Here is a 13,200-nt window from a genome sequence, read left to right on the forward strand (position 1 = left end):
GGGCTGGGGACAGGCCTCCCTCCCCGCCACCGGCTGTCCCCGCGCTGTCCTTGTCCCCCCTTCAGCTCTCTCCCTTCCCGCTGCTCTGGGACCTTCGCTCCCCTCGCCCTGGGGGGCTGGTGTCGGTAGGAGCTCTCCCGGGGCGTCGGGGAGGTCGGGTCTCCCCGGCAGTGCTGGGGTCGGGTTGGCTTTCAAGGGCTGAAAAACTAAGGGGGGAGCACAGGGCAAGGGCAGGCCCTGCCAGGCCGGGTCAGTGACTCTGCTGGAAACCAGCAGTTCTCTGCTCTTGGTTTCTCTTCTCCCAAAAATCCACCGTCCGGAGGATGTCCGAGAGCTGTGAGTAGGCAGAGGGGCCGCTGCTTGGTGCCCAGGGGGGTCTCCCCCCTTCCAGCGCTTCGTCTGGGAGAAGGAAGGGCCAAATTTTGTTTGCTTGCACCGCGGTCGAGTCCTGGTTGTCAGCTGAAACAAGGGGGGGTTTTGGGCCGGGGGCACAGGGAAGTGTTTTGGCGAGAGGCAGTTCCCTGTCTGGGTTGTTGATATCCCAGGTAGGTGAGAGGGAGGATAGAGCAGCACGGAGAAGACACTGCTTCCCTGTTACTCTGGGCCTGGGTCTCTATCGCTGCCTGGTGCAAGCAGGATAGTGAGGAGTCCAGAGCTTTACAGGGCAGCTTTCAGCTCCTGGCAAGGCAGCTTAGAAAACTTAACAGCTACTGATGCTCCTATATATTTAGAAGTTGTATCTATGTGTAAATCTTGTATCCTGAATTTAGGTCCTCTTGCCCCTTTTTAATTTAATGCTTTGACTTCCCTAGCTTCTAACAGCAGTGGCAATGTGGTCTTTGGCAGACGAATGTGACTTTATTAAGTAGATTCACAACTGAATTTAACTTTTTTAAAACTTTCAAAGGAAATCCTGTCTTCTGAACAATGAAGATCTTGGACCCCGGCTAACTCTTAGACACGCAAACTCTTTGTGAATCCTTCCTCGCTCTTCTGAAGCAGATGTTGAAGTTTTTTAGAAGGATCTTCTCTATTCACACACGGTGCCTGCGTGAGAACAGAGAAAGCTCCCAACGATCTTGTGAGTATGAACTCGGCTGTGGATTTTACTCCAAGTTTTTGTTTACAGCTGTGTTGAGCAGCTGGCTGCGGGTTTCAGTCTAGTCCATCGCTTATGCCAGAGAAGCGGCTGGATCGAGGAGCTGTGTCTTGTATGCGTTCCCAAGGAACTCTTCAGGCGTGTGATCCTGTGGTTGCAGAAATGCAAGCCATGATGGGGAGGAGGCGAGCTCAGTGTTCGGGGTCAGAGGTGTCTCTGACACCTGATGCAGCTGGGGGTTTGTGCACTGTCGGGCAAGTGGTTTAATCTCTGAGCCTGCAAGACTTTTTCTGTAGAGCTGAGATGATGCTCTTCCCTATGTCAAAGATGCCTTGAAATTTCAGAATATTATATATTGTTATATAAACGATAGTTACTGTGCAATGCATACATTAGATCTCTTGATGAGGCCTCAGTGTTAAAAGAAACACCCCAGTAAGCAGTTCTGTGCTTACACAGCTCAAATGGTTTTGGTTTGTTTTTATATTTTGACCTGCATTACTAAAATGATGAAGCTGAGGAAAAAAACCCCTGTTGTTCTGAAGTGAAAGCAATCAACTCTCCACTGATGCTGAGTCTAGGGAGCTCTGCCTGCTCAGCACTGAAATTGGACCGTCTGGGGCTATTGTCCAGGAATGTGCAGAGGGAGCTCCTGGGACATGCGCTACTTACGGATCTTTATAAGCTAATGGAGCCAAAATATTCCTGGAAAGCAGTGGTGTGCTGTAACTGCCGGGTTTTCAGTCTGTGCCTGTTTCTTTGTGGGGGCAATGTTACTGTTTGTTTTTTTTAAAAAAAAAAAAAAAAAAAGGAAAAATGTTCTTACAAGGTGGGACAGATTTATTTATACATGCTTGAGGTGCCCTATAGAAAGTATATAGTAGAGCAGCAGGCACAGTCCAAAAACACTTAAGCTATGGCTGGGCTTTCACTGCTTATTAATTAGCTTAATTAGTATTTAAAAGGATCTCTTGGGGGTGAAAGCAGTGTTAGCCAAGAAGCTTAGAAACCATGGACAATTTAGGGGCCCGCCATAGTCTGGGATAAAAGCGGCAGCAATAGAAGTGGAGAGTGACAGCCTTGTCCTGACGTTCCTCGCCATCGCCCGGTGCCAAGCTTTCCTCATAATAGGGAGATTTGATGTGCCAAACTCTGCGTGTGGGATCTGTGGAGATAAAGTGTGACATAGTACCCTGGAAAAACAGTTTACTCCTGCGTGCAGACCTGGGGCAGTTGTGTTAGTACAGTGGCAATGAGAAAAACAGTCGAGCAGATAGTCTGCTGTAGGGTTTCTGTAGTAGGGCTTTGTAAAGGTTTTGCTCCCATGAGGCATGATTTGAGACTGACTTGTTGACAAGGTCTTTTCTTTAATCCAGATGAAGACATCAGTTTTCATAGGGAAGTCTTTAGCATAACACAGTCTTAGCATGACTAGCAAAAATCATCAGTGTTAGTAACGCTGTCATTGCTAAATCCTCTAAATTTAAATAACATTGAATAATCTGGAGTCTGAATTGGCAGCTTGCATAATGATTGATTGCTTGTCATCTCCTCCTTGGCACAGTGTGTTTTGAAACGGGTAAGTGCTGTCAGGGCCCAGCTTAATCTGAAGGAATGCAAAACAAAGGGGAAGTTGTTTAAAAGAAGATACTTTCCCCTTGGAGCCTGTCAGCTGGCTCCACCTACGGCTGTGCTGCTCATTTATTGCTCTGGAGCAGCGGCTCTGGAGCCTGACTCTTCTTCCAGCTACGTTGAGGAAACCTATTCTGAAGGTTACAGGGATTTTGATGTCTTAAAAATAGTCCTTTTAAAACATCTACCTTCTGATTCAAGCATCTACCGAAAGGAAGCAGCAGAACTAGAGTAGTCGGAGAACCCTGAAACGCTGGATTCCCTCTCTATGTGACAAGTGAGAACAGCGTGAGTCCCAATGCAAAATATTTCTGTAAATAATTGAAATGTTGAATTTGAGAATCACTGAATTTGAACATTAGGTCCTTCTCTGTTGATCAACAGCTCGCTCAGGTGAGACTGATGACGAATGCTTGACCTGAGACCTTCTTGTTCTCCAGGTGCCTGAGCGGTGAGCCATGCTGGGCCGGAAAACAGGACTCCCCCACGACCTGAACAGCCACCGCCAGCTGAACCAGTCCTACCAGGAGGCTGTGCCCCTGCGGACCAGACCATCCAAGGAGACGGATGTCAGTTTGGAGGTGTTCAGCGGCTCTACGCCTGAAATCAAACAGAGCCGCACCAGAGCCCAGCAGATGCGGGATAGGAAAGGTCGCAAAGCTGACCTCAAAGACTCTAACGGGAGAGAGGCAGAAACAATTACCTTTATTTCTGGTACAGCAGAGGCTCCCCCAAACCAGAGCTTCTGCTGTTCCTCTCTGTCTCAGGCCTGGAACACATACAAGGCTGTTTTCTGTTGTATAGTGACCTGTGGGGGCTGCTTTCAGGACTGCAGTGTCTGTATCCCCTATGCGGGGCCCGCTGAGACCTCCACTGATGACGGAAAGAACGGAGATTATAATGGGCGACTGCCAAACAGCCCCGCCAACGTCTCTCCCACTGAGAAGAATGGGAACCAGATCAAAAAGTCCAGCATGGGTAGTAGTTTCAGCCACCTGGAATCGGATTCATGCTGCAAAGAGCTGCTGCCAGAGAAGCCCTTCAGGAACAGCATAGAAAAGCCACCGCTCCCCAGCAGCCACCGGAGTTCGGAGGAGTATTATTCCTTCCATGAGTCTGACCTGGACATCAGTGAGCTGAACGGCTCCATGTCCAGCAGGGAGATCGACGTCCTGATCTTCAAGAAACTGACGGAGCTCTTCAGCGTCCACCAGATCGATGAGCTGGCTAAGTGCACATCAGACACGGTCTTCCTGGAGAAGACCAACAAGATCTCGGACCTCATCAATAGCATAACTCAGGACTACAACCTGGACGAGCAGGATGCTGAATGCAGGCTGGTCCGAGGCATCATACGCATCAGCACCCGGAAAAGCAGGGTCCGGCCCCATATTTCTATCCCAGCCAGCCAGAGCCACGAGGAGAAGTCCAGCAGAGGCAACGCACCAGACAGCGGTAATGAAACCATGCTAGAGTCCATGGTCACCAGCCAAGACGGTATGTGCAGGTTCCTTGGTGTTACCGCTTCAATACGAGAGGGTTATTTTATCAAAGCCTGTGCTCGGATAAAGCCTTGCTCCATGTGGCAGTGGAGCAGGGTTGAAAGCTGATGTCTGTCTTCAGGCTGGGCTTATTTCTCTGGGATGTGTGAGTGGAGATCCTTATGGAGACCTCTGCTGCTCACCCGTCACTGCGTTGTGGCTTTCTTGATAAGAATCTTTCACTGTCAGTGAAGTTTGTGCTGAGCAATATAAGGGCTCATTCTGCTGCTACTGCAATGATTCTGGCTTTCCTCCGCACCTCTAAGCTAGGCGGAAAGACCGTGAGTCAAACTTAACTGGTATGACCAGACGAGCTGGCTTGTGCCAGAAGATGTCCAGTTAGTAAGCTGGCTCTCTCCCCTGTGTTCTACCAGCGCTCTTTGCTAATGCCACCCTTAGACTCCCGTGACAGAGTGCCTCCTTGGAGCTGAGACTTCCTCTGCACAGTGGGGTGAGGAGCAGCCAGTAAATATCCCTGCAAAGAGGAGGGAAGGGCTGCTGCCCCAGCGTAAGCGCCTCATGGCTGTTTCGGGGATACTTTCCTCCTTGTCTGAAGCAGCCTGAAGTGACTGACCTCCAGAACAGGCTCTAAGAGAGTTTGTTGTTGAAAGACCTTGAAAAGCTGAGTACGCGGGGCAAGGAGAAATCCATGGAGCAAACCGGGTGGCTGTTGTGCTTTCCAGTTTAGCAGTAAAGCTGCTGTTGCTTCCTGGTATTTAGGGACTAATAAAGCTCAGATTACCAAAACAATGGTGGAAGCAATCTGAATAATCAGACTCTACCTCTCCTGTTACCTGAGGGTGGTGCCTTCTGAAGGAGAGCCCTGTTCGTTCCCTGACAGGGATCTTTATTCTTGAGTCATAGCTGCCCATCCTTTCCTGTCTCAGGCCCTCTTGGTTTTTGTTCCAGATTTGGCCGTGCAAATATCGGAAGAAACACCAGCAGATGTGATAGCCAGGAATATGAGGCGGCACAGCAGCGCAGGTAACGTACCTGGCCAGGGCTCTTAGCTGCAGCAGCGTCGCAGGAGTGAGGGGAATGCTCTGAACTTCCCATATTACGTATATCTTCAGTTTTCACCGTACGCAAAGGCTGAGCTGACACCTGCCTCTTAGGTTACTGTAAGGGGTATAGTTCTCTCAAGCTTTGGGAGTGAAGGGAGCTCAGAAGACTCTCTGGGTTGGTGGGTGCTTCTGAAAAAGGATGAAACCCAAGTTTGGAGTGTTCTCTATCCACGCACAGTACTTGGCCTGAGAGCTTTCAGTCTCTGGGTATCCTGACAAAGTTTGGGGCTGTATTTGGGGTGTGACCAGCTGAGGTCACAGCTGGGTTACACTGGGAACAAAAGGAACTGTGCAAAAGGGAAGCAGGGCAGAGTGACGGGCTGTCCCCTGAGCTCCGATCCTCGCGGCGTGCATGCTCCGCTCCAAAGAGCAGCCCAGGGCTAAAAGACAAGTTTTCTCCTGCGTAATAACAGATCTGTCCTAGAAGATGGTTACAATACAGGCAGGGTTGTTCCCTGCCTGTGGGCTTTGTGTGGCTTTCTCCTCCCTCATGATACACAAAGCCTTTTGTGGCAGCTGCTTGCCTAACTGCCAGGCACTCGGCTGCTATAGTTCACCTTGTCTAATGTCACCATCTCTTCTCTTTCCTCTCCAAGGCTCTCCAACAAGCAGAGATTCCTCTTTTCAAGACACAGAGACTGACTCATCTGGGGCACCTCTGCTTCAGGTGTATTGTTAAGGAACAGGACCCCAGCAGCAGGCAGGCGTTTCGAGGCTTTGCTGCAATCACATTTCTCCTCTTTCAATATGGAGTGTGCCATGCCACATTGTTGTTTTTTTTTTTTTCCCCCCCAGTCTGCCCTCATCCTTTGTTGAAGCCAAATTTCTCCTGCTGTCTGAATTTCACTGGAATTTTTTTTTTTTTTTTTTTTTTTGGACAATATAGAACATCAAGGAAGTGAACTGTGGAGCTGATGAACTTGGGAGGTGTAATGTGTGCCCAGGGAGGAGAAGATGGACAAGGAAGTATCAGACACCTTGTGCCTCTATGATTTCCACAGTTCACATGTAGCTTCAACCTCGGTGGCCCTTTCCCTTTCCCTTTCCCTGTTTTGAGGATCTGTTGTACATTTGTTGCTTTCTGGCATTGCATAAGTTAACTTGGGTAGGGAATAACTGGATGGTGTCTCTGTGTTTGTGCCGATGCTGAGGTGAAGGCCAAGCACCTGCTCCCTAGGGACCCAAATCTCTTTTTCGAGTGGCGGGGTTGGTCCCAAAACCAGAAGTCCTCTATCCATGGTGTTTGCAGTAGCCAGAGCTGCCGCCTTCCTGCTGCCCCTTAGCGGTGTCCTCTCCTGCTGCGTTGTAAGGAGAAGGTTCAGGTAATGCGGTTCGTTTAAGCTTTGGCCTCTTGGCGTGTCTCCGAGATAGTGCTAATTGCAGAGGGGTGGGATGTCTGGACAGCTGCGCCACTCGCATCTCCCGAGCAGACCGTGGGGAGCAGCTTTGCAGTCACTGCCAGTCTGATGTGAACTGCGGGCGTGAGGTGTAACCGATTGCACTCGACGCCGGTCACGCTGACTGCCAGGGCGAGCCTTGAACTCGGGTTATGCCAGGTGAAGGAAATAGTCAGTTCATTTTTAGGTTTTTGCAATTAAAAATGGAGCTGGTTCACCATTCTTCTAGAAACTCCCTTAAAAGTGCCTTGCACTGAAAGGAAAGCCTCCCCCCAGAGCGTCTGCAGAGGGTCTGCTCGGTCCTGCCTTTCCCCTGCGGGCACGCAGCGCCGCCTTCTCCTTCCCTTTGCTCCTCTCTACCAGCCAGTCGTGGAAGCGGGAGACGCGGTGTCGCTACCCCGAGGGCACGGCGCCAGGCGACCTTGAGGGCTGCAGCATTGCAGCAGGAGGAAGCTGTATCTTACTGGTGTTGCCACTTGGTTGTTTATCATAAAGTAAACACGTGAAGCCATGGGACTTGTTTATACATTCAGGTGCCCTTGGACATGAATAGAAAATGCTTAGTTGGATTTACCAGCCGTAGAATAAACACGCCCACTGCTTTTTGGGGGAGAGGGAAGCCAAAATAGGCCCCGTGCCTTGGTGTGGACCATGGGTTTGTGCCTTAATTGGACTGAAATGTGCCTTAATTGAACTGAAAATGTGCCTTTATTTCATAGCCCGTGATTACTCTTCAAAAGGTTGGGTAGGGGGGAAAGGATTTAATTCCTCACATGAGCAGTCGGGCTTACTTAACCAGCCAAAGCCCTTTGAAATGTACAGTTCAAGCCCCTGTTAGAGCCTGGTTTTGTAAACCGCTTGCATTTCAGAGCATGCTTTCATAAATCACGGACATTACTGAGACCACACCTTGAGACGCTGACAGAGAGCGATTTGGAAAATAAAGGGGAGAGACTGAGACTTGGATTTGGCTTCCCCTCCTCGCTTTGTTTTTAAAGCTGTCGGTTTGTGAAAAATCCCATTTATGCAAAGAAGAGACTTGAAGCAGGGCCAGCCCGGGACTCCCAGAGGAGCTGTGTTTGGTTCACCTCCTTCTGAATGCCGCCTGTACTGATGGACCCGTTTGGCTTCCTGCTTCTGAATGGATTTGTACATACGTATTTGGACAAGTTTACTTAAACCTGTGCACTGAGGCGTCAGCATGGGTCACGCTGACACGTTGCTCTGTGGTCTGCGCACTGGAGCTTTGGAGACGAGGGGCGAAAGAGCTGCCGATCGCTATTACAGATGCAATAGGACTTTTTTTTTTTTTTAATGTTTAGTTTGTGGACGAAGAATGAATGTGTATGGATTAAGCTGGCAAAAAAAAACCAAAAAAAAACCCCAAAAACTCACTAAGAGGAAGACCGTCAACTCGATGGTCCCTTAAGCTGGTGCACCTGTGGTGTCTTATGGGATTCTTTTGCACTCCTTGGCCTTCAATGTCTGATTCGGTCTTTTTTTTTTTATAAAGCAAAAGATGTGCTCTTTACCTGTGCCGTGTCTTTTACCTTCCCGCTTGCATCCGTTTGGGGAGAGCATCCCTCAGCGGAGGGAGGCTGGGCCAGGCGAGGTGGGGGTTGCTGATCCCTGCTTTCCCAGGGATATTTTTGGCTATTTGGCAGCGCTTGCCCCGTGCCCGGGGGCGGATTGTTCAGTGGGCTGAATGCCGGGCTGGTGCGTGGGGCGTGGGGGAAGCTGGGTGCAAATAAAGGAGCCTCTGAGGAAGTGCCTGTCTGCATGCAGGGAAACCTGAACCTCCCTGGAGGGGTGATGCTGGAACTGAGCTCTGAAAAAACTGAGCCCTGGGGGGAGAGAATTTCCAACTCATTCCCTGCAGCGTAGACGGCTGCTGCTAGAAAATATTCAAGAATCACTCCGAAGCGGCTGCTGTCCCCGATGGCGGGACAGGATCCTCTTGGGGAGGGGGGCTGGTGCAGTCTCTGCCCCTGTGACTTGAAGGACCAGTTTTGCACTTTTGTAATCTCACTACAAAAACTCAGCCGATAACCCGCAGAGCTCCATTCCCTGCCCCTGACCTTCCCTCGCCCCCCACCCCGGGCAGAGGATGGCAGGGAGGGGGTCATGGGTGGGTTTTCCCCCCTGATGCACAGTGTGAATGATTGGCACTAACGCCTTCTTTTTTTTTTTTCTCTTTTTTTTTTTTCTCTTTTTTTTTTTTCTCTTTTTTCTGGCAAATATGTGCTGTCCACATCAGTGTAGTCTTCTATTGAAAAATCTTCTGTTTTAGTTCGAGCTAGCTCTAAAAAGACTGTTAATAGTATTAGTGTTAATTCTTCATCAGTACAAATCCTGTGAGAATAACTGTAGGTGTCTATTGCAGCATCATGTTAGATTTATTTGTTAGATGTTTCTCATCATGCAGTGCTTGGTAGCTTTGTGTTTCCCCTGTGCCTTTTTTTTTTTTCTCTTTTTTTTTCTCTTTTTTTTTTTTTTTTCCCTTAAGTTTGGTCTGGCAAGGACTTGTGATTCTTGCCTAGTCCGTGCAGACAGGCAGAATGCTGACCCCAGCCTTGAGCCCTTCTGCGTGTGGTCCCCTGCCTCTTCTGTCCCGATTTTGCTAAACGGAGTTCAACCGGGTCGGCAGGCAGAGTCCACAGCAGTTGTGTGAGAAATGTGTTTCCTGGAAGGATTTTAAAGCTGTCCACAGCAAAATGCTCCATTCTCTCTGCTGGGAAGGGTCTCCAGAGGAGATGGTTTTGTGTCCGGAGCCCTTGAACCAGCCGGTTGGGAGCCCGGGAAACGGAGCGAAGGCTGCCGGCAGCAGCGTGCTGGTCCCCCTCCAGCAGCCTCTGCGGGGACGTGGCTGTGTCACTGCCATCTCCACTGTCCCCACCTGCTCCTCAGCTGCCCTGCTGGTTCCCCCTGCAAGTCTGGGCCACATCTTTCTGCGCTCTGCCTGCCCTTCCTCTCTCTACGTTTCTCCAGTGCTTTTCCTGGAAGAGGTCAGCCTTTCCCCGATAGTCGTTCAAGCAGCCGGAGTGACCGAGCGGCTGTAACATGCTGTATTGCAGATTCTGCTTCTCTTGGGCACGTTGAAACCCCGAGAAAAGGCTGTTTCTGGAGGATTCGGGTGCGATCACTGCTCGGTGCAGCTCTGTCTGCTGTGTGCACAGCACGGGAGCTTGTCCCCTGCTCCAAAGCACTGTTTCCTCGCCAGCTGGCTGCTTCAAAACTCCTCCTGCAAGATCATTGCAATTCCTGGAAATATTTGAAAACTTTACATTTAAAACTATGATCCCGCAGTGGATCTGTCTCTGCTGTCAGTCCTGTGTTCAGCAACTCTCCTGCTTTTGAGTTTGCTGCATGGATGATGGGTTTCCTTGCTCACAGGCACGCGTGGAACGAACCCACAGGGCTTTTTTTGTTTGCTGAAGGTCATATTTGCTGCTGATGAAGCTGTCTTGGCTGTTGCTATAGTGGTTTTTGCTCTGAGCATTAGTGTCGAGTGTCCTGCTGAGTGATCTGGCAGAAAGAATTGGTTGTCCAAGTGGAGATCTTAGAAACACGAGAGCCCTTTACCTGGCCACGTGCGTGTAAACGTGCTCTGTTCGCGCGGGTGCTTCCCTTTGGGAGCCTGACTCAGCGCCTTTCTCTTCCTTGAAGACACTGTTTGATTTTATTGGGTTTGGTTTTGCCAGGAGACTCTCCGGGGACTCCCGCCGTGCGTGGCTCCTCGCCCTGCTGCAAAAGTGCTGCTCTTTAATCGGGTGACCTCAGTAGGACGGGGCGTACCGCAGGGCCCGAGCCACCCCCCCGCCTGGGGTTCCTTGGGTTGGGGTTAAGGGGAGATCGGTACCTCTGCTGGGAATGGACGCGTGAGGCTCTGAGCGTTAAAGAAACTCATCTTCCCTGAACTGAATGGTTTATTTCAGTGGGGTTTAGAAGTCAGAAAGCGGATGGACTGACCCTCATTCCTTACAGCCTGGTCCTCACTAACAGAGGAGCTGTGGCATCTCGTCAAAGTGATGTTAAATACCCAGTGCCTCCGTTTCCCGCTTTAGGGTTTTGCTGTTTCATTGCTCTTTCCGAAGCCGTCCTGCAGTCTGGGCCGCTTCCCAAATGGGCTGAGCTGCAACATTCATTAACAAAAGCCAAGCCAAGAGCTGCTGTTGGCTGGGGGGGGAGGGGGGAAGGCTGGAGGCAACTTTTACCATGTGGAAAGCTCTGCAGAGCCCGTGTGCCTTCAAGGTTTTGCTTTTAAAGGACGTGAGAAGGGGCCCAGCAGCGAGGGAGCCATGGCCGGGTGGGTGGAGGAGCTCCGGGCTGCGCTGGCCGACGCTCCGGCGGGTGGCAGCACCGAAACGGCTTCTCCAGGTGACTTGACACGGGAGTGGAAGGACAAAGGGACCTTCATTGCTTGCCACCCTCCAGCAACAGCCCTCTTCGGTCTGCTGGGGCTTGGGCAGGGAAACATCTGCTGGGAGTCACAGGGACGTACTGGTAGGGTTCGGTTCCCCATGTCCCTCGTGGTGCCCGACGTTTCCCTGCTGTGGTCACAAGGACAAGGCCACCATGCGCAGTCTCCGGTAACTCAGACTGAGGTGGGGGATTCACACAGTTTAAGCCACTTCTGCAGCTGCTCGGACGGGAGCTGCCCCTGCCCTGGTGTGGTTTATTCCGGGGGAAACTGCTTTTTGGAAGCAAAAGGGTGCTTCTGATTCACCTTGGCCTGGGGAAAGTCAGTGGCAGCTGGGTGTTTGCAGAGGACAAGGCCGTCAGGAGAAACACCTTCTGTTCCGCTGGCCGGAAGGGTTGAAGTCCAGGGGTAGTGCTGGGATCAACCGCCGTTCACAAACACGGCCCCGGGCATTCACCTGCCGTGGGGTTCAGAGCTGCAGTTATGGCCCCGTTCTCCCAGGACTGTTTGCCTTTTCCCTTTACCTGCGTGAAAGGCAAAATGACACTCCTTCACCCCCCCAAAAAAAATCTCCCCCAGCATCCTCTGCCGCTGCCGTTTCTGTCTTAACTCTGTTTTCTCTCTGCTGCTACCCAACCTGCTGCCGGCAAGCGACGCCAACCAGCGCTAAGCCTAGTGCCACCCTGAACTGGAAGACTCGGGAGTTTCAGAGTCGTGATTACCCCGACCACTGCCCCGGCTCACACAAGCCATGACACTGCAGGGGCCGAGGACAGGGACAGCCACCGAGATTTTGGTTTTGGTAATGGTGTGAGAGCTCTGCACTTAAAACAGGCAGCACAACGCTGTGTAACGGCAACCCGCTGGTCCTACGGCCGGCAGATCCAGCTGCCAGCGATCGGACTGATGAAGATAAAGTGTACCATCAGCAAGTCTGATGATGACACCAAACTGGGAGGAGTGGCTGACACACCGGAAGGCTGTGCTGCCTTACAGCATGACCTGGACAGGCTGGAGAGTTGGGCAGAGAGGAACCTTATGAAATTCAACAAGGGCCAGTGTAGAGTCCTGCATCTGGGGAGGGATAACCCCATGTACTGGTACAGGTTGGGACCTCCTGGAGAGCAGCTCTGTGGAAAGGGACCTGGGAGTCCTGGGGGACAACAGGATGCCCGTGAGCCAGCAATGTGCCCTGGTGGCCAAGAAGGCCAATGGCATCAAGAAGAGTGTGGCCAGCAGGTGGAAGGAGGTCATCCTCCCCCTCTGCTCTGCCCTGGGGAGGCCACATCTGCAGCACTGTGTCCAGTTCGGGGCTCCCCGGGTCAAGAAGGACAGGGAACTGCTGGAGAGGGTCCAGCAAAGGGCTACGGAGATGATGGGGGCACTGGAGCATCTTTCTTACGAGGAAAGGCTGAGGGACTTGGGGCTGTTCAGTCTGGAGAAAAGATGACTGAGGGGGATCTTATCAATGCTCATCAATCCCCAAAGGGAGGGTGCCGGGGGGATGGGAACAGTCTGTGTCCAGTGGTGCCCAGTGACAGGACAAGAGGGAATGGGCACAAAGGTGACCATCGGCAGTTCCATCTCCACCTGAGGAGGGCCTTCTCTGCTGTGAGGGCGGCAGAGCAGTGGCACAGGCTGCCCAGAGAGGTGGGGGAGTCTCCCCCTCTGGAGCCATCCCAAACCCGCCTGGACACCGTCCTGTGCCACTGCTGGAGGTGCCCTTGCTCTGGCGGGGGGTGGGATGGGGGAGCTCCAGAGGGCCCTTCCGACCCTGACCAGTCTGTGATCACGTCAGAGTCAGGGTTTCCGGTGTTGGTTACAGGGCTGAGGCGGTAACAGGGAAATAACAATGCTGCAGGATGGGTTTGGGGTGGTGCCATGAACCACACACGGTCCCTATTTGCTGCCCCGGTGCCTGCCTGTGCTTGCTCCTTAGGAGGGGCTGGCACCGGCTGCGGATCCCACTGCAGGTGCAGAGCCCGGCCGTCTCCCCCAATCTCTGGCAACCCCAGGGAGCAGCAGCAAAGCTCTGGACTAGCTGAGG

At 51.8% G+C, this 13,200-nt stretch overlaps 1 protein-coding gene across 1 annotated transcript; it reads left to right on the plus strand.

The window, feature by feature from the left end:
• The first annotated feature begins 3,189 nt into the window (after positions 1–3,189).
• Positions 3,190–6,015, plus strand: KDF1 (keratinocyte differentiation factor 1). Its single transcript, XM_009882178.1, has 3 exons — positions 3,190–4,228; positions 5,182–5,256; positions 5,933–6,015. Exons 1-3 carry the CDS (start codon positions 3,190–3,192, stop codon positions 6,013–6,015), a joined length of 1,197 nt encoding a protein of 398 aa, XP_009880480.1.
• Positions 6,016–13,200: the final 7,185 nt, after the last annotated feature.

The sequence above is a fragment of the Charadrius vociferus genome, unplaced genomic scaffold, assembly GCF_000708025.1.
Source record: "Charadrius vociferus isolate BGI_N301 unplaced genomic scaffold, ASM70802v2 scaffold613, whole genome shotgun sequence".
NCBI lineage: Eukaryota > Metazoa > Chordata > Aves > Charadriiformes > Charadriidae > Charadrius > Charadrius vociferus.